Source organism: Pyrus communis, chromosome 17 (assembly GCF_963583255.1).
Source record: "Pyrus communis chromosome 17, drPyrComm1.1, whole genome shotgun sequence".
NCBI lineage: Eukaryota > Viridiplantae > Streptophyta > Magnoliopsida > Rosales > Rosaceae > Pyrus > Pyrus communis.
The window spans coordinates 16,458,333-16,481,692 of NC_084819.1; the positions used below are offsets into that span (position 1 = coordinate 16,458,333).

The 23,360-nt window shown below is 38.8% G+C and overlaps 3 protein-coding genes across 8 annotated transcripts; all 3 read right to left on the reverse strand.

Moving 5' to 3' along the window:
* Positions 1 to 9,167: 9,167 nt before the first annotated feature.
* On the reverse strand, positions 9,168 to 11,559 carry LOC137723116 (uncharacterized). Of its 5 annotated transcripts, none has more exons than XM_068462285.1 (5): positions 11,358 to 11,559; positions 10,867 to 11,197; positions 10,485 to 10,554; positions 10,292 to 10,383; positions 9,168 to 9,358 (listed from the first exon to the last, which is right to left on the reverse strand). In XM_068462285.1, the coding sequence occupies exons 2-4, from the start codon at positions 11,071 to 11,073 to the stop codon at positions 10,334 to 10,336; spliced, it is 327 nt and encodes a 108-aa protein (XP_068318386.1). In that variant the 5' UTR covers positions 11,074 to 11,197; positions 11,358 to 11,559; the 3' UTR covers positions 9,168 to 9,358; positions 10,292 to 10,333. The 5 variants fall into 5 exon arrangements, with proteins under 5 accessions (XP_068318386.1, XP_068318385.1, XP_068318383.1 ...); XM_068462284.1 differs by having other exon boundaries at positions 10,867 to 11,217; positions 11,358 to 11,558; XM_068462282.1 differs by having other exon boundaries at positions 9,168 to 9,348; positions 11,428 to 11,544.
* Positions 11,560 to 12,561: 1,002 nt separating this feature from the next.
* On the reverse strand, positions 12,562 to 14,828 carry LOC137723714 (putative pentatricopeptide repeat-containing protein At3g08820). The gene has a single exon (XM_068462909.1). The coding sequence runs from the start codon at positions 14,779 to 14,781 to the stop codon at positions 12,712 to 12,714; it is 2,070 nt and encodes a 689-aa protein (XP_068319010.1). The 5' UTR covers positions 14,782 to 14,828; the 3' UTR covers positions 12,562 to 12,711.
* Positions 14,829 to 15,449: 621 nt separating this feature from the next.
* LOC137722664 (protein SCAR2-like) lies at positions 15,450 to 22,761 on the reverse strand. Of its 2 annotated transcripts, none has more exons than XM_068461717.1 (10): positions 22,375 to 22,761; positions 21,619 to 21,782; positions 21,339 to 21,462; positions 21,110 to 21,233; positions 20,506 to 20,579; positions 18,933 to 20,392; positions 16,411 to 18,845; positions 16,219 to 16,305; positions 16,018 to 16,140; positions 15,450 to 15,943 (listed from the first exon to the last, which is right to left on the reverse strand). In XM_068461717.1, exons 1-10 carry the CDS (start codon positions 22,527 to 22,529, stop codon positions 15,890 to 15,892), a joined length of 4,800 nt encoding a protein of 1,599 aa, XP_068317818.1. In that variant the 5' UTR covers positions 22,530 to 22,761; the 3' UTR covers positions 15,450 to 15,889. The 2 variants fall into 2 exon arrangements, with proteins under 2 accessions (XP_068317818.1, XP_068317817.1); XM_068461716.1 differs by having other exon boundaries at positions 20,506 to 20,582.
* Positions 22,762 to 23,360: the final 599 nt, after the last annotated feature.

Consider the following 23,360-nt stretch of genomic DNA (forward strand, 5'->3'; position numbering starts at 1 on the left):
AAACCTTTAATTAACTCACCTAGAGAAAACGTCCATTTCTATTGATTTTTTTAATGGTAAACTTTCCATGGTATGCTAACAATGAATACATGCAAGTCCAAGGGGAAAAAGCCAACATCCCATATGCTATCCCTTTTGTGGTATCTCATGTTTTGCTACAACATCCCAAATTCCCAACCCCTCTCATTTATTGTTTTGGGACATCAAGTTCCGTCCATGCTTTTTTTAAAAGAACTTTAACGAAAAGTTTCCGGTACTATTCACTTTAAAGAAAAATCACATTTTACACTAAAAAGTCAATTATGATATTATTAATTTTACCCTTTATTTTGTCTTTATTGTTAAACTCAAAATTTTCAAGCTATTTTCATTAGTTTTTTTTATTTTTTTTTAAGCGTATTTTACAAAAGAGAATTTTGAACAACAGTTTGGGTCCTCGTACTGCCACCTTCCATCGCATTTGTTCCGCTGGTTACTGATTTAATCGGCATCAGTGCTCCATCCTGAAGCTCTTGGGGTGACGGCTATTGGATCAGATTTATGATGTTCATCATGAAGGCTACGGTTTGAGAGAAATCTTTGGAGTCGGTTGTGGTATCTCATGTTTTCGTGTTCAAGGTCTGAATCTCCTGTGGATTTGCAATTTTAGTGATGGTTTTGGCGACCTTGGTGATGGCTGCTGATTTCCAAACCGCATGTCTATAATCTTAATCTTTTTAAACAGAAGTAAAAATCGTAGTCCGATATAGCAAGGTATCTTCTCCACGTCGATTTGTACCTCTGTGATACAGTCAGAGGATTAGGGTCACAAAATCCATATATTTAATTATTAAATCAAATGAAGATATATGGTTTGAAATTGCTTTCAGTATAATTTAATTAATTAAATCAAATGAAGATATATGGTTTGAATTGCAGACCAAATTGCTTTCAATATAATATTTCACCAGTTGAGAATGGAAAGCATACATTGAATGGAAACAACTGGAACAAACATTTCCAAATTAATCAACATATCATTAGCTACATGATTAGAAAATTTTAGGAGTACCTTCTTTTGTACTTTTGGCCAGAATTAGACTAAGTACTAATTTATACAAAGGTCATGAGGAGTTGTGATCGAGGAGGAGGACTTACCAACAACGCGGTATATATCAATCAATATTTCAGAGATATCGGTTATCGATTTATAACTAAAAACACTGGCAAGCCTCGCCTATTAGAGATGATAGACTTGAATAGAATTATTCACTATACTAAAAACACTAACGGCATTAAGGAAAATGGATGAAAAACTTCCTTATTTTGTTCAAATTGAAGGCTACCAATGAAGAAAATATATCCTACTAGTCTGTCTAAAGTGACAACTTTTCTTGGACAAAATAAGAAAATTGTCATTCATTTCGTACTTCAAAATGCTTTTAATATAGCAAATAACATACCCAAGTCAATTCTCTCTTATAAATGAAGCCATGAATACATTTCACCACCTACTAGGTAATTCATTAAGTATAATAAGGGGTTCATTACGAAAAACTTTAGTGTCATTAGAATAAAACTATCACTATATATTGTTGTTTGGACCCAAATTTACCTCATCGGCCGTGCAATCAAGGTGAGTGAGCATAACTCCCAATTGTCGGATGGATAGTGAAGACAATTTTGTTATTGTTAAAAGATAATATTATGGTTTTTATCATAATAATTATCTTTTAATATAAATTATCTTTGCATATTCTTAAGCGAGATGGATGCAGATTATACCCCCAAGCAAGTGGCACAGTTCAAATTGATTTGGGGTGTTTGGTGTGTGGTGGTGGTGATAAATTTACAAGTAATCAGAAATGAATTTAAAATGAATTTGAAATTCATTAAATGGGGATCAGGATGCATGGATAGATCATGAAGAAGCCTAGATAAGCCTTGCTTTTGGTGATGATGTGATAAACCTAGGTTTTTATTCTGAAAAGTCACGAATAATCATGAAGGACAAATGACACATGCTCCTATCTTGTCATGAGGTCTATTAGATGGTTTTTGATAAAAAAAAAAAAAAAAATGGTCTCTTAAGAGATCAGGTTATGTTGCAAATAAAAGGCAATTTATTATGCATGCATGGTTGCACCTGGACCAACATGGTGGAGAATGAGAAGTTTCAGTTGGAATAGGATGCATTCATTTGGTTAGGTCACGCATATGGAAAGATATAGTTATCTTTTCAAGGAGAATTAGGAGATATCCTTTATCACATCGTGGAGATATTGGACGGCTAAGGTGATTGGACACAAGTTCTGAGTCAACGTAGCAAGTGATGTTCTACAAAGTTAGAGTGGCAATTAGACTCTACAAAGCTATCAGGTCGTGCCAAGCGAAAGACAGCCACTATAAATACAGAGTCGTAGGCAACATTTGAGTCTCCCTCCAATTTAACACACAAACTGCCTTGCGCAAACTCTCGCTCTACGCGAAATCTCTCAACAACCTTGAGATTTTTAATTTCCTGTTTCACCAACACATCTTCAGTTTGGATAAACAGCATTGTGAAGGCAACCGACGAATATCTTCAGTTTGGATAAACACAACTGTTGCCGCATAATCAGTTGACCACGAAGCACCTTCAGTTTGGATAAAACAGCACTGCGTCTAGGCCGACTGATTAACTATCCAAGTCTCGGCCGACAAGGATTTTCAAGTCTTTGTTGGTAGAGGTCATCCCATTAACCTTCTCATCGAAGTGAAGTGTTACAAGTTACTGGGTTCGACACATTGAACGCCGAGTTGTTTATGATTGGATATGCACAAGTAAGTTTTAGAGTTCGGCATTCTGACAGCCAAACCACATTTACCATCAAGACATACATCTCTTTCGAGTACTTGTGTCCGTATAGCTTGGTGCTAGTTCGGCGTGCTTATACTATCACGAATATAATCACCATGACCGAACCCAACGCCGACGATCCGTGAACTTCGCAAGACTAGCAGCCTTGTCTTCAAGCTCTAGAACCCGAAGGCCGAGACATATTCCTTCCTCGGCCGCAATCACAAGATCAAGAAGTGAGATAAAGACATGCATAGGTGTTTTTATTTGGCGATCAAATAGGAAGACTTGGTTATATTGATTCCAATATATGAGATTTTATATGGAGATTAGGATTTAGAATTTGAACTTTGGAGGATCTCTGTGTTAAATACAAGTTTCTTAAAAGAGAAACATAGCATGAAAGCGTGCCAAAAAAAAAAAAAAAATTCAGTGAATAACGGAGTCATTTGCTCTAACACTTGATGAACTTGTTGTCATCAGCAAAACCATATTGTACATATGTCAATAACTATAGAAATATGCTGAAGCAATCTGATGAGTGATAAAGAGAATTTGTAGAGTATTATCGATTCAACCTGTCGAGATATGTCTAACATACATTACATCAAACACTTGGTAGGTACAAAAAAGACCCTACCAAATATTCGAAGGGTCCTTAAAAAGACCTTTACATATATATTTCCCAAAACTCTTGAATGATCCTGAGACCATCTTGATCCCAATATCCATCCGCTCAAAATTAAAAGTTGGTCGTGTATGTACGCAATGTCATACACGACGTGATTGAATTGTCTTGGAAAAGTCTAGTTTACCATCAATTTCATATTCTTGAGCGTGAATCCATGGAATACTTCCAACTTTAGCGTTTAGGATTTTAGGGCTTGGGTAATGTTATACAAAAAAATTAATATAAGTTACATGAACAATTCAGACATGCATCCATGCATGTCAATCGTGCTTTTCGAAATGGTCTGCTCTTCACTCCTTATTTCAGATGATTGAAATGGTTTTATGCTTTCATGTTCCAACAGGATCATCTCCGGATCCTTTTGGTGAGAATCTTAGGGATTCGTAAATCGTGTCCGTTCATCGTACATCTTACGGTTTGTTTTTGTCAAGTAATGTTTGTGTTTAATTTTAAATAAAATTATTTAAAATAATTTCTGACTGCACGATGTACAATGAACAGACATGATTAACCAATCCTGAGATCCTCACAAAGAGGATCCAGCGAATATCCAGATTCTTTTATCTTAACTATTAGTCAAGCAACCTTTTTTCTTAAACTTTGAAGCCTCAAAGAAAAAACGGCAAAGGTAGAAAATTCTCCTACAAAGTATATGATCATTTGTCAACGGTCACTAGCACTCGATAATTCTTTCTATTTTCCTTGAGGAAGTTCATTGCATGCTCAAACCCTAGTTTTTGTGGTGTCATCCAATAAATGGTTATTACATGTTTAAAAAGTACAATATATCTATTTAATAGATGATTTACATATGATTAAATTGCAACCGAAGAGAATCTCTTATTTTCGAGAAAGAAAACAACTTACATGACAATTTTACGGTCATGTAGTGTAAGAACATGACATTTAAACCAAAATTTACACATCTTTATTTTTATTAGCACAACCACTGTACTGTATTATATTCATAGCCCAAAAGTTGGACCAAAAAGGGCTTTCGTACGGAAATTGGAATTAAGTTTTGACCAATATCGCAGTCAAATTGTACGGCCAAAACCCCTGCCTTTCCAAGTTTTGACCAATACCATGACAACCCAGCCACCGCAAATTCAAGCTGACTAGTTATATTCATAGCCCAATAGATGGACCAAAAGGGCTTTCGTACGGAAATTGGAATTAAGTTGAGAATTTTGGTGTTCAACGTGGAGTGACTAACTTCTTACAATACTTTTCACATGAACCACCATGCAAGGAGGAATTTGAGTCGCATCGTATTCAAATTGTATCATTTCGCATGCATGATGATCCAAAATATCCTTGTTAAAAGCAGGTATAGCAAAAGGTCCCTTCACCATTTCCATCGCAGTTTGCGAAATTGTTGAGTGCAATCGGATGCATTTCATGTTAGGGTCATTCTGTGTCAGATCAGGAGAGGAGTGGGACGTTGGCATAAAAATTTATTCCGTAACATGATAAAATCTCTCCGCAAATAGGAATCATGACTCTGAAAAGATCGCTTCCACAAATAATACTAGCTTCACTCGGTATTTGAATTTCTAAAACTAACTGACGATTTTAGTAGCATAAATGTGCTTTGTACAATGATATTTGGAAAAAGTGAATTGAGTTAAGTCACACAATAAGTCTGTCATGATTAGGTAGTGGACTTGTCATCCATATGTAAGTTGAGTATGAGACATCCATTTTATAAATGAATAAAAATATCACTAGACCAGCATTACCGATGATCGATGTCTATGAAGAAAATAAGAGGAAAATGTAGAAACGATCCCTCAACTAAAAATTCATGACCATTGATTCTTTAACTCATCAAAACATGCAACTATAGTCCTTTTTGTCAACTACATTAGATTTCCGTCAAAATGAGTCACATGCCACACACATGAGGCTAAATCAAGAGGCAAATATAGAAAAACAAATGAGAAAAATTGTAGGAATGATCCCTCATCTTTAACCAAATTGTAGCAATGGTCATTCCAACATGACTCATTTTGACGGAATTCTGATGAAGTTAATGAAAAGAAATAGTCGCACGTTTTGATGAGTTAAAGATTTTTAGTTGAGAGATCGTTGCTCTAATTTTTTCAGAAAATAATATATATATATATGGATAGAGACCCAACTTTAGAAGTTTAATATGAACTATATATATATATATATATGGATAGAGACCCAACTTTAGAAGTTTAATATGAACTATATATATATATATATGGATAGAGACCCAACTTTAGAAGTTTAATATGAACAATTGCAGATTGTGATGATGTTGTAAAACATTTAAGAAAGGCAGGCAACTTCTCAAAATGAATGATGCGTTTTCTGATGCGCGTATAGAGCAATGCAGCCAATGTCAACGAGAGCAAAAGACAGCAAAAGACAACTTCCAAAAGTAACAATATATAACAAATACAATTAAACAAACAGCCAAATGAAGCTGAGCTAGAAGAAACTGGCAAAAGTTGACTTTTAGGCTTTTGGTCTATAGCTTGACTGATATAAACTAATGATGTTGGGTTAATCAAACTAGGAATGCAACTCGAGAAAAACTTAGGTGCAACCGGTTATATATGATTTTGTGTTTATTATCATTTTGGTATATCATTCTACGCAAAGCCGGCCTTGAGAATTTGGGGGCCCTAGGCGAGCCTTCGAAGTGGGGCCCTAGAGTTCTCTGACTCTCGACCCTTTATACGTTGACATGTGTAAAAAAATTTCACTAAATACATGCAAAGTTTATTTCTGCATCAAATATCATTAAAAATTAATATAAAAAAAGAAAGACATACAAACATTATTCAAATATTACCCATCTCGTGTTTTTAGATGCAAATGCACTTATTAAGTTTACATAATCTAATTTTTCAACCAATTCAAACCAAAAAAGAAGTCCCTACCCAGTACGCCAAATTCCAATCATTTTTCTATTGTTACAATGTTACTTGTTACATTCAATAAATGAATGAATGGTTGGATTGCAGAGACAATATCTTATAGCTAGGGAAAATACTAGAGTGAAGAGGATAGTAATTTTCGTATACGCGGATTTGAATAATTTATTATATAAAATAATTAATTTGAACATTAAATAATGTCATTTTTTAAAAAGGTGAGACTTCTAGCCTTTTAGGTACATAATAAAGATATATGTGGTGTGATCTTAAAATAGGGTAATAACATCCCATAAAATAAACATAAATGTGATATTTAAGAGAGAAGCAAAAAAAGTAGAAAGAAGATGGTGATGACTATTTAAAAGGGAGAAGACGTGCATCTATAAAAAAAGATTGTGAGACCATCTTAAGTAAAATCATGCAATTAAAATGATGTTGGGAATAGGGTTGTCTTCTTCCTCGCACAAGGCCGACCCTGCAACAAAAGATTTCTAGATTCTTGCGTTTACATATAAGTCCACATAGCTCCCGCCCATTTCCATCTAGACCTGCCTAGCTCTGCCTAAAAATTGGGGGCTCTTCCAAAGTGGGGGCCCTAGGCGGGCGCCTACTCCGGCTACCCCCAAGGCCGGCTCTAATTCTACGTAACACAAAGTGATATATTCTCAATTGCACCTTAGATTTTTCTGTAAGTAAGTTGTGAGTCAATCTAACTCAAATTCATACTTGACAATTTGAGTTTTAAACTTATTTTTCTCTTTCGGACAGTTTAAAAGCCGAGTAGGGTTTTGTCGGATTTGGATTGACCTAATCTGAGTCGCAATCCTACCAAGAATTCATCAAGCCATAAAGTAAAATATGATTACCTGTGGGTTAGAGATGATTATTCCCATAACATATAATCCATCAAATCCAACGATCCGATTTAGAAACTTGAACCTGTCCAAAATATGGATACATATTAATTGTAGGCATCAAACAAATAAACCCTGGGAGATTATAATAAATTTAGTAATAAGATAAAAGTTCTGCTTTACCAGCATTTGTTGGATTCTGCTAAATCAAACATCCACAATCCAAGCCTAGAAGCAGCCACTCCTGCCATCAGCATATTGAAGCAACTCACAAAAAGGAGGAAGGTCCACTGAATTAAGCAAATGAAAAGGGATCGACATTTGAAATTGTCACTTGGAGAAAATGAAGCTCCAGTTTAATCGAATCCAGTCTAAGCCGAGCCATATATCGAGCCTGAAATTTTTATCTGAGACCGTATGGACCAGAGTCCTGTTCAGAGTGTTAGAATATGAGATTTACGATAGGGTATTGCTACATAAATTCCAATTGCAGCACTGAGCCACGTGCTTTTCCAATGGCATGTGCAGTTATGAATGGCCGGCCCTGAGATTCCTTATAGCACTTCCACCACTAACAAATGTGACAGCCCAAAGTCTATTTTTAAGGCCAGCGCTCCCCACCCCCCTCCCCGCCCCACAAAAAAAAACCCACTCCACCCCACAGAACAGACTAGCCCAAAGTCTACCTTAGCTTCTAGGCTAGCTCATAATGGACTGAGGGAGGAACTGGCCCATTTGACGTCATGCTGACGTCAGCCAAGGGTTGAGTTCTTTTTTGCGGCTAGCATTTGGGATCACACGTGCGTGGGCACACGTTTAGGCATTAAAAAAATGTCAAAGTCTTTACCATGGTGAAGATGCACTCAGCCAATTACTGTTCATTGCAGTCAATTACTATTCATTTGGGTGGATTAAATGGACTTGAACCAGCTCATTTTTTTAGGCGTGGAATTGCTCTGAGACTTTACGAGCCATTGAAAACGAGTCCTTAAGTTTTTAGGGCCTTCAATGCGTTTTACATTCAAGTAGTTTTTTTTTTATTCGAAATCAGACTATTGAAACTATTGGGAGCATTTTTGCTCACCATCATAAACTATGGTGTATGCTCACTATACAACTTATCATCTGTCACGTGTTCTTTCACTTAAGCATGGTTAACTTTCACAATAAAATGCTCATTTTTATATTTCGAAAAAAATTAACTATGATTAGGTGAATGGACACGTGGCATATGATGAGGTGTATGGTGAGCATACACCATAGTTATGGTGGTGAGTAAAAATGAATCCAAAGTCATTGCCTCTGTTTTGTGGGAGTTGGTGAAATACTCACCTAGGCTTCATGGGGCATGCTTGAGGCGCACTTGAGGCGTCCCTTTTTCTTTTTTAAGCTGCAGAAATCTAGAATTTGTTGAGTTGCAGAGACTACCTAGCAAAGAAGATGAAGACAACTAGGGGTTTTTTATTATTATTTTTTGGTTCTGAATTTTCATTTTTCTATACATTTTATTATCCACTTTGCTAACCTTTATTACCTCATTTTGATGATATTTATTACCTCAAAGATTAAGGACTACTCATAAGAGTTTATGTCTAAAACGTATCCCTACTAATCCCCTTGAAAACGATGGGACTCCGAATTAGAAGACAACATCCATGTATTCTTCCATGACTGCACCTCAACGATAAATTTTAACGGTGCAAAACAAAGTGAGGAGAATTGAGTTTCAGACGACGTCGTAGGTGAGTTAAGCCTTTAAATTTTGTTCGGCCCAATTAATCTATTAACCAACACTTTGGGCCGGACCTGGACTGAGCTAAGGCAGAGATGAACATATCTCCTCCAAGTATTAGGTCAAACCTGTGTGGTTATGTTGTACACGTTGTCCATATAACTCAAACGAAATTTTAGAGATGAAATTGCAATTAACAAATGATTGTCTTCCCATGAAAATAAAGGCTTAGGTACAGTGATACGTCCAGAAAATAAACAAAATTAACTGAAGAAAGTATAAATCTTGTTACAGGCACATCCATGACGGGCGAGGGTCAGCACGACTCCAAGCACAGCCTACGACATCCTACCACAAGAAACTAGACATTAGAGATCAATTTAGCGGGATATGCACAATTGAAGAAGGAAAGCATCAATTATATGGCGGAGGATACAGTTATTTGTTGATCACTACTTACCTGCCACCATTAGGTATCACAATATTGCTCACTATTCAGTTTCATATACCCAGTCTCGTACCAGAGAAAAATGAATAGCCATAAGGAACAAAAATATGCACAATGCTGAATCTATTTTATGTTTTTTCTATGCAGCGACATGTGCTAAACTATTCATCAGTAAAAAGGCACACAACGAAAGACGAGTTGAAATCCTCTGGGATATGGCTGACACAGCAATCCACACAAACAGATACTAGCACACAGAGCTTGAAAGATCAAGCTTAAGGAATAGTTTTAACTTTTTTCTCTTCAGATTTCAATTTGACCATAGTACCTCAAAATTCTTTTACCAGACATATATAATGAAAATCTTAACAAAAGATAAGGATGGAGAAGTGGAAGGATGTAAAGGGTAAATCATGAATGATAATGGGAAGGAAATATGTTACATACTGTTGCTCCATCCTCTTGTCTTGGTAGAAGGGAAGGAAATTGGGGAGGAGGGAGCAAATTCTAAGCTTGAAAATCTAGGAGAAACAAGCAATATTCTGTAAATTTGTTTGCATCAACAGTATAAATGAAGATAAACAAAAACGAAAGCATGTGAATGTCAGTCAATTGTGGATCAAGTACACGCACACAAAAAATGCAGTTACCCCACCAAACAAAAAACAAAGAAAGCATGTAAATTGATAACCAGTTAAAGAACACAAATCCAACTTCTTCAGATTTCATATAATCATAAACTTTTGAGAATGGATAACATATTCATTGTTCACTCATTTTGCAATGCTATGTTATTCTAAACATTGCAGGATGTAGAAGAACAATAGCGATACCAGCTCAAAATTTGATCGGACACGAAGGCCAACTTCGTCGTGCTAAGAATCACCCTTCAGTTCATCTGAATCTGAGTCACTTGCATTATAACCTGCCACAGGTCCACAAAACCAAACAGTGGCACGTTTAGTTATGGTGAGGATGATTAGCACAATGACAATGATTACATGAATTTCAAAGACAGAAGTCAACCTGGCTGCTTATCACTAACTTTCCAAACCGAAGATCGCGTCCTCGACGCTCTTGTAATCCATACTCTTCCCTGTAAAATCCCGAAAACCGAAAAGCATTAGCACAAGCAAGAATCATAACACAATCACAACCAGAGCTCTAATTATGTACTAATCCTAACATTTAATCTACAATTTGCAGTGCCAAACACAAAGCTTGCAACTTTAGCTAATAAAATTGATCAAAAAACAAGTTTAGCCACTTAATCTAAACTAATTAGGATTAGAACACGAAAACAAGATCATAAAACAAAAAGCTCAGAACTTGAACCCTAAAACCCAAAACCCAAATAAAAAACCCCCAAAAAACCCACAAATGAAACCAAACCCAGAAAGGCAATTACCATGTGGTCATCTCTGGGGACGCCATAGCCGTTGTAATACATCTGTCCCACTAAAACCTGCATGTTAATATCGCCAGCTTTGGCCTCCTTGAGCGTGTCCTTGAACCACCGCTTTATGCAGTCCGACACGACGGCGGAGAGCGGCACGCGATGTTCGTTGCTGCTGCTGCTGCTGCTCGCCTTCACTGAGCTGCTCTCAGTCTCCATCTCCTTCCTCTTCGACAACCTCGGCCGCTTCGACGATTTCTGGGTTGTCGGCGAGGTGGGCCTCGTTTGCTTTGGAGGAGAGGTCACCAGGTTCTGCGACGTCGTTTTGGCCACCTGGTACAGCCTGGCGGTGGAGCGAAGCGACTTTCCCATTTATTAAAAAATTGCAAAAGAAAAAAAAAAGACTTGAAATTTCTGAATTTAAAAAATATTGGAAGCGACTCAAAAACGAGAAAACAGTTTTCAAGTTTGGAATTTTTTGGGTTTTTCGAATTTTCGCTTACCTTTTTGTGTTGTTTGAGTGGAAAAATGGGATTTGAAAACAGTTTTTGAGAAGTGGGGAGCGGAAATTACATCGCTGCCATGTCCCTTGGCCGTTGGACGTCGTGTTCGTGGTCGACTTGGTGGTCTGCTTTCCTCAACACTTCGTTTGCTCTGATGTCTGTATTTTTTTTTTTTTTTTTTGGAATTTTTCTATTTTTTATATTATTTATTCCTTTACAAAATGGCGGTAATTGGCGCTACTGGACGACGACGAGGCTACTTTCTAATATTTATCACAATCGTCCGGATAATGCTTGGTAAATAGTAATATCAGCAGCTTTCCATGTCATTGTGGGCCCTCAGCTACAACTTTCCACCAAACTTACGTATTCCATGACGTGTGTGATGACAAATTATATACTAGGCTCAAGTGACCGTCTGCCGTTGTTGTTAGTTAGTCTGATAGATAACGTTAGGTAAATTAAGTTTTTAAATTAAATATCTAAATTAAATGATGTATCATCAATATAAATAAGTATGTTAATTAATTTTTAAGTAATAATTCAATCATCAACTTTCATGTCATTTGATTTACCAGATTTAATCTTCCTAGCATTACTCTAGTCTGATTGGTGACCGTTGATGCAAGAAAAACTCACGAGGCGTGCTCATGATTGTCATCTGTTGATCCCAGGAGACCTTACCAGGCTCGAGTGATTGTTGATGGTTGAAGCTAGTGAGTTTGATGGTCATTTGTCGATATAGGTGAAACTCACTTAACAAGCAGGAATAACCGTCACGCGTTTATTCTAGTAAATTTGATTGTCTTTCCCGTGGTACAATTGGATGTATCTCTGCCCACAAATCACGGCGCCTAGCCATTTGGCCCTTGCTTTGTCTCACAAGCGTCGTCTGTATATAAGCATAATGGATAAAGAAAGCCTCCCCAAGTGTTGTCATCAAAGGGACTGCTATGAAGCAAATGTATAAAATTAAGACTTTTTAACCAAAATGGTTTTTGAGATTTACAGAACTTCCTACTTCGGTCCATAAGATTTGAAATCAATAGAAGTGGATTTATAAATTTGTCCATCATCATTCATTTTGATTATTCGTTGAAAAATCTCCATTAAATAAAGATAAAATAACAAAAATACCCTCAATTTTTGTCAAATTATTTTGGCTCATTATTTATTAAATTGACAATATTTTTGTCATTGGGTTATTAATTTACATAATTATTCAAGGAATGACCAAAATGATTGATGGTGGACAAACTTAGGGACCACTCCTGTTGATTTCAAATCTTATAACAAAGTGATGAGTTATGTAAATCTTAAGGACCATTTTGACTAAAAAGCGTAAAATTAAATATTACCAATAATCTTTACATGAACATGAACCATCAATGAAGCAATGAAATCGGTTATTGTCCCGAACGATGATCTCTCTCCCTGTAATCTTCGAGATGAGCTTTATCGCCTCATGACAATCACCGCACACGCGAAGGTTCTTCACAACTCGGATGGTATCTGTAGGAGCAGTGCTGATCAGACCAAATGCAACGGCCAGCTTCTCGCTATGACAGCCAAGGAAATGCTCCTTTTCTTCCTCTTCTATGTCAAACAACACAAAATCTGTGGTCGGAACATAACCTGCTGCTTTCAATTCCTTAGCCAACTCGTGAAGTTTTGCGTATATCTTATCTGACAATGTGTGGGACTTGTCTCCGACAAGGAATTCGTGAACAATCCCGTTTACTTCGATCCAACTGCAACCCCGGATTTTCTTCATCCCTTGCTGACTCATTTGTGATCTGGTATCTGCTGCCTCATTCCATTTATGACTTGCAGAGTAAATATTTGATAGGAGAACATAGTGTGCTGAGTTCCACGGTTCTAGCCCAATGAGTTGTTTCAGTACAAGTTCAGCCAATTGGGTATTCCTATGTAGCCGGCATCCACCCAACAGCGCTCCCCAAACGATGGAATTCGCCTCCATTGGCATACTTTTTATTAACTCGTAAGCTTCATCCAACAAACCTGCACGGCCAAGAAGATCCACCATACATCCATAATGCTCAATTGTCGGAGTCAAGGAAAAGACACTCGTCATGTTATTAAAATACCTCCGGCCCTCGTCAACTAGACCAGCATGACAGCATCCACAAAGAAGGCCCATGAAAGTGTTTCCATCAGGTCGAATTCCAATTTTTCCCACTTGTCCGAATAGTCCAAACACAGCTTTGACATGTCCATTCATAGCAAGACCAGACATCACAGCATTCCAAACAACGTGGTCTTTTTTCTTCATCCCCTTAAAGACTTCCCAAGCAAGGACCATGTTCCCACATTTCGCATACATGTCAATTAGAGCTGTACCAAGAACTGGGTTAGTGAAAAATTCATCTTTATCCATCAAATTGCTAGCCCAGTCCCCTAATTCGAGTGCTCCTAATCTTGCACAAGCAGAAAGTACGCCAACCATGGCATAGCAATCGGGTTTCAAATTCTCCTTCTGCATTTGAAAGAAGAGGTCTATGGCTTCTTTAGGAAGCCCATTTGATGCATATCCCTGAATCATGCTGCTCCAAGAAACTATATCCTTCTCGGGCATCACATCAAAGACGCGACGAGCTTTCTCCATATTTCCGCACTTGGTAAACATATCAACTAAAGAGGTAGCAACAAACACATTCCTCCCCATACCAATCTCCATTATGTATCCATCAATCCATTCCCCACTGCCTATATCCCCTAACCTCCCACACGCAGATAAAACCCTAACAAGGCTAAAACTATCAGGCCTCAAACCCATCTCCAACAACCCGCGAAATGTATCAATAGCGTCTCTGTACCGGCGAGCTTCAATGTACCCACAAATCACGGCAGTCCAAGAAACAACATTTTTCTCCGGCATTTCATCAAATACCTTATGTGCATGTTCCAAATACCCACATTTCGCATATAAGCAGAGCAAACTGGTTTTAACATAAACATCGAAATCGAACCCAGTTTTCACCACAAGGGTATGAATGTTCAGCCCCAATTGGAAGTCTGATCGCCTCGCACACGCTTTCAGAACAAAAGGGTAAGTAAAGCTATTCGGTAAGAATCCATCTTTCCGCATCGAGCCGTAGAATTGGATCGCGTCGTCGAAGCAATCGTTGGAAACCAAGCCGCGGATCATGGTGTTCCAGAGGAAGATGTTGGGCTGCGCGGTTTGGCGGAAGACGTGGCGGGAGTAAGCGGTGTGACCGAAATCGAAGCCGGAGCGGAGGACCAGGTTGAGAAGATAGTTGTCTTGGTCGAGGCCGAGGCGGAGGAGCCGGGCGTGGGCGTGTTTGAGGTGGTTGAAGGAGGTGAAGCCTTGAAGGAGGCATTGCTTGGTTTCTAAGGCTTTGGAAAATGCAGGGGAGGAGGCTCTGTTGGCTATGGCTGTCATAACCTGTTTGAGACTGGAAGAATTTTGGAGGGCAATGACTCAACGGTCGTTTTGTATTGCTCATTTTCCCACCAATTTCAAAATTTTAATTCCTTTTATGTTTTGTGCAAATTTTCTTTCGTTCTTCGTACAACCGAATGGTCCAAAAATCAACGGTTAAATCTTGAATACAATGATCTAATGGATCTTTATAACAATTAAATCTAGCATAAAACTAGTACCACTAAGTAAGACGTAACATTATAACCGAACTTTGTTTTGTGTGCCACTTCAGCCCTAATGTTTCTTGCCAAAAATTTCTTCAAAACTATTGATGTGGCTCGAAAACGGGTTCACTTAGGAGTCACGTTGACGATTTTGCTAGAGTTGTTGGATTTGGCGATGAAGAAAGTCTTTGGTCTAGACACCACACCATATAGTCCGGTCGTTTAGCCTAGACTGAATGAGTGGGACTAGAACGAAACGATGTACCCATGCCATATAAGTCATTGTCGTGGTTGGGGCCCAGGTCTCCTGCAATCAAAACTGCAAACAAGAATTTGCAAGGAATAGATAAACCTATGGCTAATACGCTGCGGAAGAAATGAAAAGGTGAATTTAAGAATTTGTAGTCTTGAATAAGTTCCACACATCGACATAATATGAACAAAAACAATGGCCGCTAAATATGAGCCAGCAAAACAGAGTATTAGTATATATAGGGATACATATATGCACCGTAACATTTCAATTACATACAGGATTACAAAATTTCATTCTTGGTACGCTACGTACTACATTTATATCACTCAAACAATATACACCTAACAAGATCTTAAAAATGAGTATATCTGGAAGTAGATTGGAACCGCGCTTGCGCGCAGAGCTGTAGCTGTCGTTCTTGTATAAAGCATTTTGCCTCACACTAGATTCCCACGGATAGAGCTGAGCGACATTTCAACAAGTAGATTTTGAAGCGAGAGGGGAGCCGTATAATACAAGAATTTTGAGTAAGGAGAAAGAATACACCAAACTACAGAAACGTCCAGCGTTCTGTAAGAAAGAGAAGTGACCAGCCATTTCAAGCCAAGAACAGCACTGGTTAAGAGGTTAAGTAGAATAAACCCCTTTAGTTATCACTCCAACTATCATCATCGTCATCTTCATCACTTCCTGCACATGCCTGTAACGAAATTCTTCTCGTATTATTATATTAACTAACAAAGAAATACTGGTAGCAGAGGGAGATAGATTAACCTGGCGAATTGCACTTGCTTTCTCTAAGATAGCAGCGACCCTCAAGTTTGTTGCCGGGCCCTGAATGCTGCGTCTTGTCACCGTTGAAGATCTTGTCACCATTGCAGGCTTCAAGTTGAAGGACTAAGACAACAAAAGTTGGTTCAGTCTTTAACTTCGAAAATAGAAAGTCCAAGTACAGCAAAAATAGACATATCTGACCTTAGTTCTTATCTGTTGCAGCAATGAATCTCTTTCATCTACCTCAGGTTCAACCTGAGGCCGAACTCGTTCAGTTACCTTTCTCAACTGCAAAATGTCAACACGTTAGAAAGGTACTTTGTAAAGCATAAATATTAAGAAGAGCACATCCAGAAAAAGAAGAACAGATGCCATAAATGGATTATCAATTACCTTGCTTTGACCATGAGCAGCAACAGCATCGATGAGGGGATTTCTAGGACGAGGGAGCTTAGTAACTGGAACTCCATTAGACCTTCCAACTTCATAGTCTGACATTACAGCAGAATTATTGTATGACCATGATATTTCTCCCTCTGATGTTGGTAAACTATGCTGAGGCTGCTCCACCATTGTTGGAGCTGTCGCGGATGTGGAAAGAGGTTCTTGTTCCGATTCTGAATTTTTCGGTGAATGTTGAAGCACCTTAGGCTCGATACCAGTCTCCGGTGTTACCCGCTGCACAGGCTGGATAATAGATCCATGAGAAGATTCAGGGTCAAGTGTAGTAGTTGTACATTCAGAGCCTGGTCCAGTGAATGGATTTGAACCAGTCTGAATTTTTTCTCCCACTGAAGCAAAGTGATTAATTCCAGGCCTGTCATCAGAAACCTCTGGTAACGACAAAAATGGGTTTGAGAATTGTGTTCCCCCTAAGTCAGGGAAATTATGTTGAAGATTAGCATCATTAACCATGGCCGGTAACTGCAACGGGGCAGGATGCACCATATTGCCAATTAAAGGTTCAGAAACATGTTGGAACTTCTCGCCTTCTTCAGACGCGGGAGGCAAAAATGGGTTCTGGGGCGGCAGCACACCTCTCTGTGGTGCTGGCATATCAAATTGAGCTTTCTCATCAGGTTCCGACGGCTGTATTGGCAGTAAAGAATCCTGGTTAACTCCAACCGATTCTCTCTGTGAAAAAAGGGAAGTGTGTTGTTTTCCCATCCTCCATTGCATTGGTGGTAAAGGTGGCAATGGTGGCATGTCTTCCAGATTGACCACAGTACCTTCAGGGGGCAGGACTGATCTAGGAAGGGTAAATGGTTCAAATGCTTGCTTCGTAACATCAAGTTCCAGGCCTGATGATTCTGGTAAGAACTCTGATGTTAAAGCTTGGCTTGGGAGATATTCAGAATGAGATTCCAGGGAAGCATCCAAGTATACTTCCTGATTGATGTGCTCCGTAGATGGTAACTGGTTAGATTTCTCCGAATCCATGTGGTTTTGAGACCCTGCCTGTGCAGATTGAAGACTTGATAAGTTGATGCTTGCTTGATCTTCATCCGAACTTTCCACATCAAGCTCATCAGATTGAACCTCCAGAGAATGCTTTAAGTCAGCTTCTGGCTGATCCCTTGCTCCATCTCTTGGCAAATATCCGATATCAACTTGGTTTGCTTGTAAATCCACTGAATTGTCCAAACTAGTTTCAGGCTCTGGGAGGTAGCAGGTAGGTGAAGACACAACTTCCGTATTTTCTAAAGATGCTGAGGCTATGGTCACATCACCAACAGCCAAACTGCTTTCAGTTTGTTCATCCAGAGAGAAATTATGACCATCATCAGATACTTTTGAACTGGAATGGTCATAAATAGTTGATTCGCTTGGTTTTGATTCTGCGGGGACATCATGCACAGCCAAACTGTTCTCAGTCTGTTCATCCTGAGAGAAATTATGACCATCATCAGATGCTTTTGAACTGGAATGGTCATGAGTAACTGCTTGACTTGAGTTAGATTCTGAATCTGGAGAAACATCTTGTTTACTTGCTTCCATTTGCACTTCTGAGTCTGTGACAGATTCTGGAGAAACTTCATTCAGTTCAGATTCATTCTCATGGAAATCCCCAAATCCAGGAAGAGATTCATGAAAATTTATAAAGTTCCTTGGTGGAGAAGAAATTGCATTTGCAGATGAATAACTAACATCATTGACGTCATTATCGGGTTGGGCAACAGCAGCAGAGGGCACAGCCGCAGTTTCTACATTTAGTGTTTCAGGTACCAGATCATCTGAATTCACATGATCTTCGTGGCCTGTGAAAGTTGGACAATTAGATGGAAGTTCCACAGAAACGGTATCACCTCCTACATCAGCATCCCTTGTGAATAATTGTAATTCATCATCATCCACGGTACTAAATCTCTCTTCTACATTGAATTTTTCTTCATAATGTGGAATACCCGCTTCTGCTTTGACGGATTCAAGTTGGGGAACATCCTCATTTAAATCAGATAATTCATCGTTATCCACGGCACTAAATCTCTCTTCTACGTTGAATTTTTCTTCATAATGTGGAATACCCACTTCTTCTTTGACGGATTCAAGTTGGGGAACATCCTCATCTAAATCAGATAATTGCCGCTCTATTAGGCCATGCATCTGGGGAGCATCCTGCTTCTCTGTTAGGCCACGTCTCTGTGGAGCATCCTGCTGCTCTGTTAGGCCACGTCTCTGTGGAGCATCCTGCTGCTCTGTTAGACCATGTGCCTGCCAAGCATCCTGCTGATCTATTAGGCCATGTGTCTGTGGAGCATCCACTACAGGCTCTTCTGAGATATGACTCTGTGCAGCATCCACCACAAACGGTACAACTTCGGAGTTGACTGCAGTTGGTGAAACAGGATTATCAAGTCTGGAAGCCGTGTTATCAAGATTTATAACATCTCTATAATAAGGCAGTAATGTATTACCTGAAGATATTTGTTCTTCTGCCAGGGCTGAGGAAAGCTGCTCTTCTGTGGATGAAATACTTAAGCGTGGTGAATCAATCTTTCTGGCAAAGCTTTCTAGAGAATCTTCATCTGCATATTGTGTCTTAAGTATTTTATTCACATCATTATTTTCAGAAGCAAGCTCTTCAACGTTTGACAAATGTGGCAAAGCATCGGAACTGAAACCTAAATCTTCCATGTCTGGCTCATCAATGGGATGGCTTGGTGAAGCATCATTAGTCTGGGAGTCACGGACAACAGGCAGAGAATTATCCAGATTTGTCTCATTTTCGTCAATGTCTAATGGTTTACAATCAACTTTAATTTCGTCAGAGGGGTTATCATCTAACACAGGTCCTGCCAATGATACCACTGGCGAGTTTGCTCCAGTGTCTGAATGTAGCGTAGGACTCATATCCCTAACAAATGCACTGTAAGATGTATCTCCAGAATCAGGGATTATGTCTTCCACAATGCATGCATTATTAGACACCACCTGCTCCTTTGTTGTGGCTTCTAGAGACTCCACGAATTCAGATTTCTGGTTGGATGACATCTCAAAAATCTCAGCTCCACAGGTTTCAGTGGAAGGGAATTCTTTAGCTGCTCCATCACACTCTGATGGTGAATTCTCAACCACATTGCTTAGACTATCAGAGTGCGAAAAACTGGCTGTATCTTTTTCAAATGAATTCTTCCCGTCATCCGATGTAGAGGAGTTTCCAATTGATTGAGAATCCGAAAATCGAGTTTGAAGCTCCAGATGTTCCTCCTCATTTGCATCAGAATCTGTCCCGTACGTTTCCACGTTCTGGAAGCGTAGATTGTTCTTAGGTTTAAATTCATTGTCAGTTTCCATTTCTGATTCCAAAGTTGCAAGAGCATCCATGTAATTGTCTACCTCACTGGTCCTATCATCAGAACTGGAGGGGGTGGAACCCTCCATGCTGCCTTCAGTTTTATGTTCTCCACCAACTGCTATTTGTTTATCAGCTGCCACCTGATGAAGGTTGGAATAATTTTCATTTGTCTCAACATCAGAGTTTGGTTCAGACCCCTCTGGAATTTCTCTATCGAAAACCCCCCTATTAAATCCATCCACGGATGGTTTAAATATATCTTCATGGACATCAGGTGAAGAGCTAGCACTTTTCCTTTCTGGGGACATTTCAGCAGGACTTACTGTAGTGATGTCAAGTATTCTAAGGTCTGGCTCACTGCTATCATCTAAGGTCAATCTCAAGAGCGGTGGACCAACAGAAGTTTCACAAATAAGTTTGCGTTCTGGTGAAAGAGTCTCCAGAAATGTCTTCATGTAACTTTTCCCAGTTTTTGAGTCAACTGCAGATCCATTCAAATGCCTTTTCTTCAATTTCACACAATGTGCAGGATCACTAGAACGATTCTCAATATGCTCCTCCAGGAACAACTCATGCAGTCTGCATTGTTTGAAAAAACAATAAGTAGCCACTCAACCAGCTGTTCTTTAAACATGAACATTTACAATAGCGTGAATGAGAACAGTGTGGTAATATGAAAAAAGAGCCCTTACTTGGCATTTGACTTGGCATGTGATGTCAGTGCAACTTCTGGGGTTTCACCATTCCTCCAGCGGGATCCTTTCTTCTGCTACACATAAGAAGACCATAGTAAATATTGTAATGACATAAGGTGTATAGTATAGCAATGACTTGGCAACAGAAAAAGGAGAACCTAATTTGCAAATTCTTAGTACAAAAAAAAAAGTAGCATTCCCCGGTTTCCACATAGGCCTACATGCTGGCTCACACTCCAAATCAAGATTAGGAGATGCCTAGCACATGCAGTCAGTCAGAAGGAGTGACGTAAACAGAACTTAATCAAGGTCCATGCTTAAAATTAAATCTCAAAGAGAAGAACTAAACATCAATTGGGTGGCATCTGTGTAAGTAATATCTTGCTCATACTGAACTAGGCAGCACAAGACCATGGAAAACAATCATGGTCGCCACCAATGGGTGGCAGCGCTCCTCCCAGAGGAGCAATGCCATGTGTTTTTCCTTTTCTTTTCATGTTTATACCTTTTAAGTAATTTTGTGAGAGCTCAAATAGTAAATAAATTTGCAAGTAACTAGAGAATACATAGTTAATGAGAAATGCTCATTCCATCGCAATACCTTCACTTTACGGGTCTTCTTTTCTCTCTGCATCTCTACTGTTATTGAAGATGCTGATTCGACTTTAAAGAATGACGGATCAGTGTACCGCTTCAAACATGCCCCAGCTCCAGCAACATCAAACCTGTTAGAATTGGATAAACATAATTATTTTAAAATTTTCCAAAATCTTTTCATTTTACTATATAGGTTAAAGTAGCATAAGTGAACACAAATTGGGTCATCATACTTGTCCAAAAGGAACAGCTGAGGAGGACCACGGCATTCTTCATAAGAATCCATTACAAAGCGAGGTAAGTCTCCACGAGTGATCATATTCTGTTCAGAACGCAGATTAGGATGCCAGTCAACCCCTGCAATAGAATTGTGCACTTGCATAAATATGCTGTAATTAATTTCTATTATCAACATGGCCAAAAGGGAAGTGTTTTTACTAATGCATCAGATTTTTATAGCTTTAACAAGGTGCACAAGTTACGAATAAAAAATTACATAACAAGTAGTCAAACCTGGATTGGAAAAGAAGGAAGAATGATTGGTTTGAGATAGAAGTGCCTTCTCAATTGAGGGAAAGTCCGCTTCAAGCTGTTGGACACGAACCACTAGACCATGGCCTCGTGTAGCGGTTGCCATTACTTCTTCGTGCAAGTCATGAAATATTTCAGCGGCAAACCTATGATAAGCAAAAATTGGCAACGAAATGCATTTCTCGTAAGTCCATTACCAACTAACTTAAAACCTACCATATAAGTTATGTGATACAGTCGTATCAACCGGAAAACCCAAATTACATGTCAGTTGAAAAGGCTTTAAACATCAATTCTTGGACAGAGAAGTACTTATTTATCCATGCCACATTTGCATTAACCAAGTTAAATCCAAATTCTAGAACATTTGGATTTCTGTATGATCCTATAACCAATTTTTAATCCAACAGATTCATTTCCAAAAAATATTCCCAATTACGCGCACTTCAATCGCCCTGATCAAATGGTAATCTCCAAAAATCGCATATTTAATCACCAGCATAGTTCAGTACTGGTGTCAACTAAGTCAACAGATTTCACTCGCCGTTAATCCAGTAATAAAGTCTAAATCTACACCAAAATTCCCAAAATAGTAATTCTATCACATTAATCGAATTATCAACTCCAAGAGTCCAAATTTCAAGCCCTAAAGTCTCAGAATTTCTGGTAAAAGCAACAACTTTCAACAATTCGAATCAAAACCCACATAAAGTAAAACCAGTGGCAAAAGATACTCACTCAGCAAGGTCGCCGAGCTGCCGCAAAACACCGACGAGGCCGGCCATGGCGACGCCTTCCAGTAGAGCCTCCGGATCATCCCTATCGGCTGCTCTGTACAATTCCGGATCGGCCAAGCCGTACTCGTTCCTTATCTGGTACCTTGTCAACGGCATTCTTCAGGTCTCCACTCCGATAAACCCTAATCGCTCAGAAACTGCAAATTGTATATGTAACTCTGCTCTTCGATTTTACATTTCCAGGAGGGAGAGAGAGAGAGAGAGAGAGAGAGAGAGAGAGAGAGAGAGAGAGTATGCGGTGGTGGTCAGAGGGAGAGACAGACGTGAAGGGAGTGAGACAGAGAGAGACGGAAGGGAGGAGAAGTAATTAATGATATATTTTTTAATTTTTAACTGAGAATTTTGGAATGTAAGCAAACGATCGGCGCTCAACTTGCCGCTTTTATTGCGCCGGTTGTATTGGACCATGGTACGTATGATGTAACTGGACGGGATAATTTTTTGCACGATTTGTTAATCTGTTAACGAGTTAGATTGTTATTAGCTCACCTATTAAGAACCCGTTAACAAGTCAAGTCGTTAGTCGTGTCATTTGTTAGGAACCCGATAAGACATCGTTTGTCAGATATAGACATTAGACAAGACAATTTCTTGAATAACTCGTCAACCTGACACGAAACAGCACAACCTGTTAACAAATCAAGTCGTTATTGGGTCAACTGTTGAGAATAAGTAAGATTACGAGTTTGACACAATAAGACATGACTCATTAAGATAACATGTATGACATGAAAACGACTCGTTTTCCAACCTAGATGTAATATAAAACGTAAATAATTTTCACACGCTTCTTTTTAATTTTGTACTTATGAATATCCTTTTGTACAAATTATAGTTTGAAAAATAGAAAAAAACAAGTGTGCAGAAATCTTTATTTAATATTGTGTCTAGGTGTGTTTGAGTTGGAATCGCTTGCCTTGAAGACTA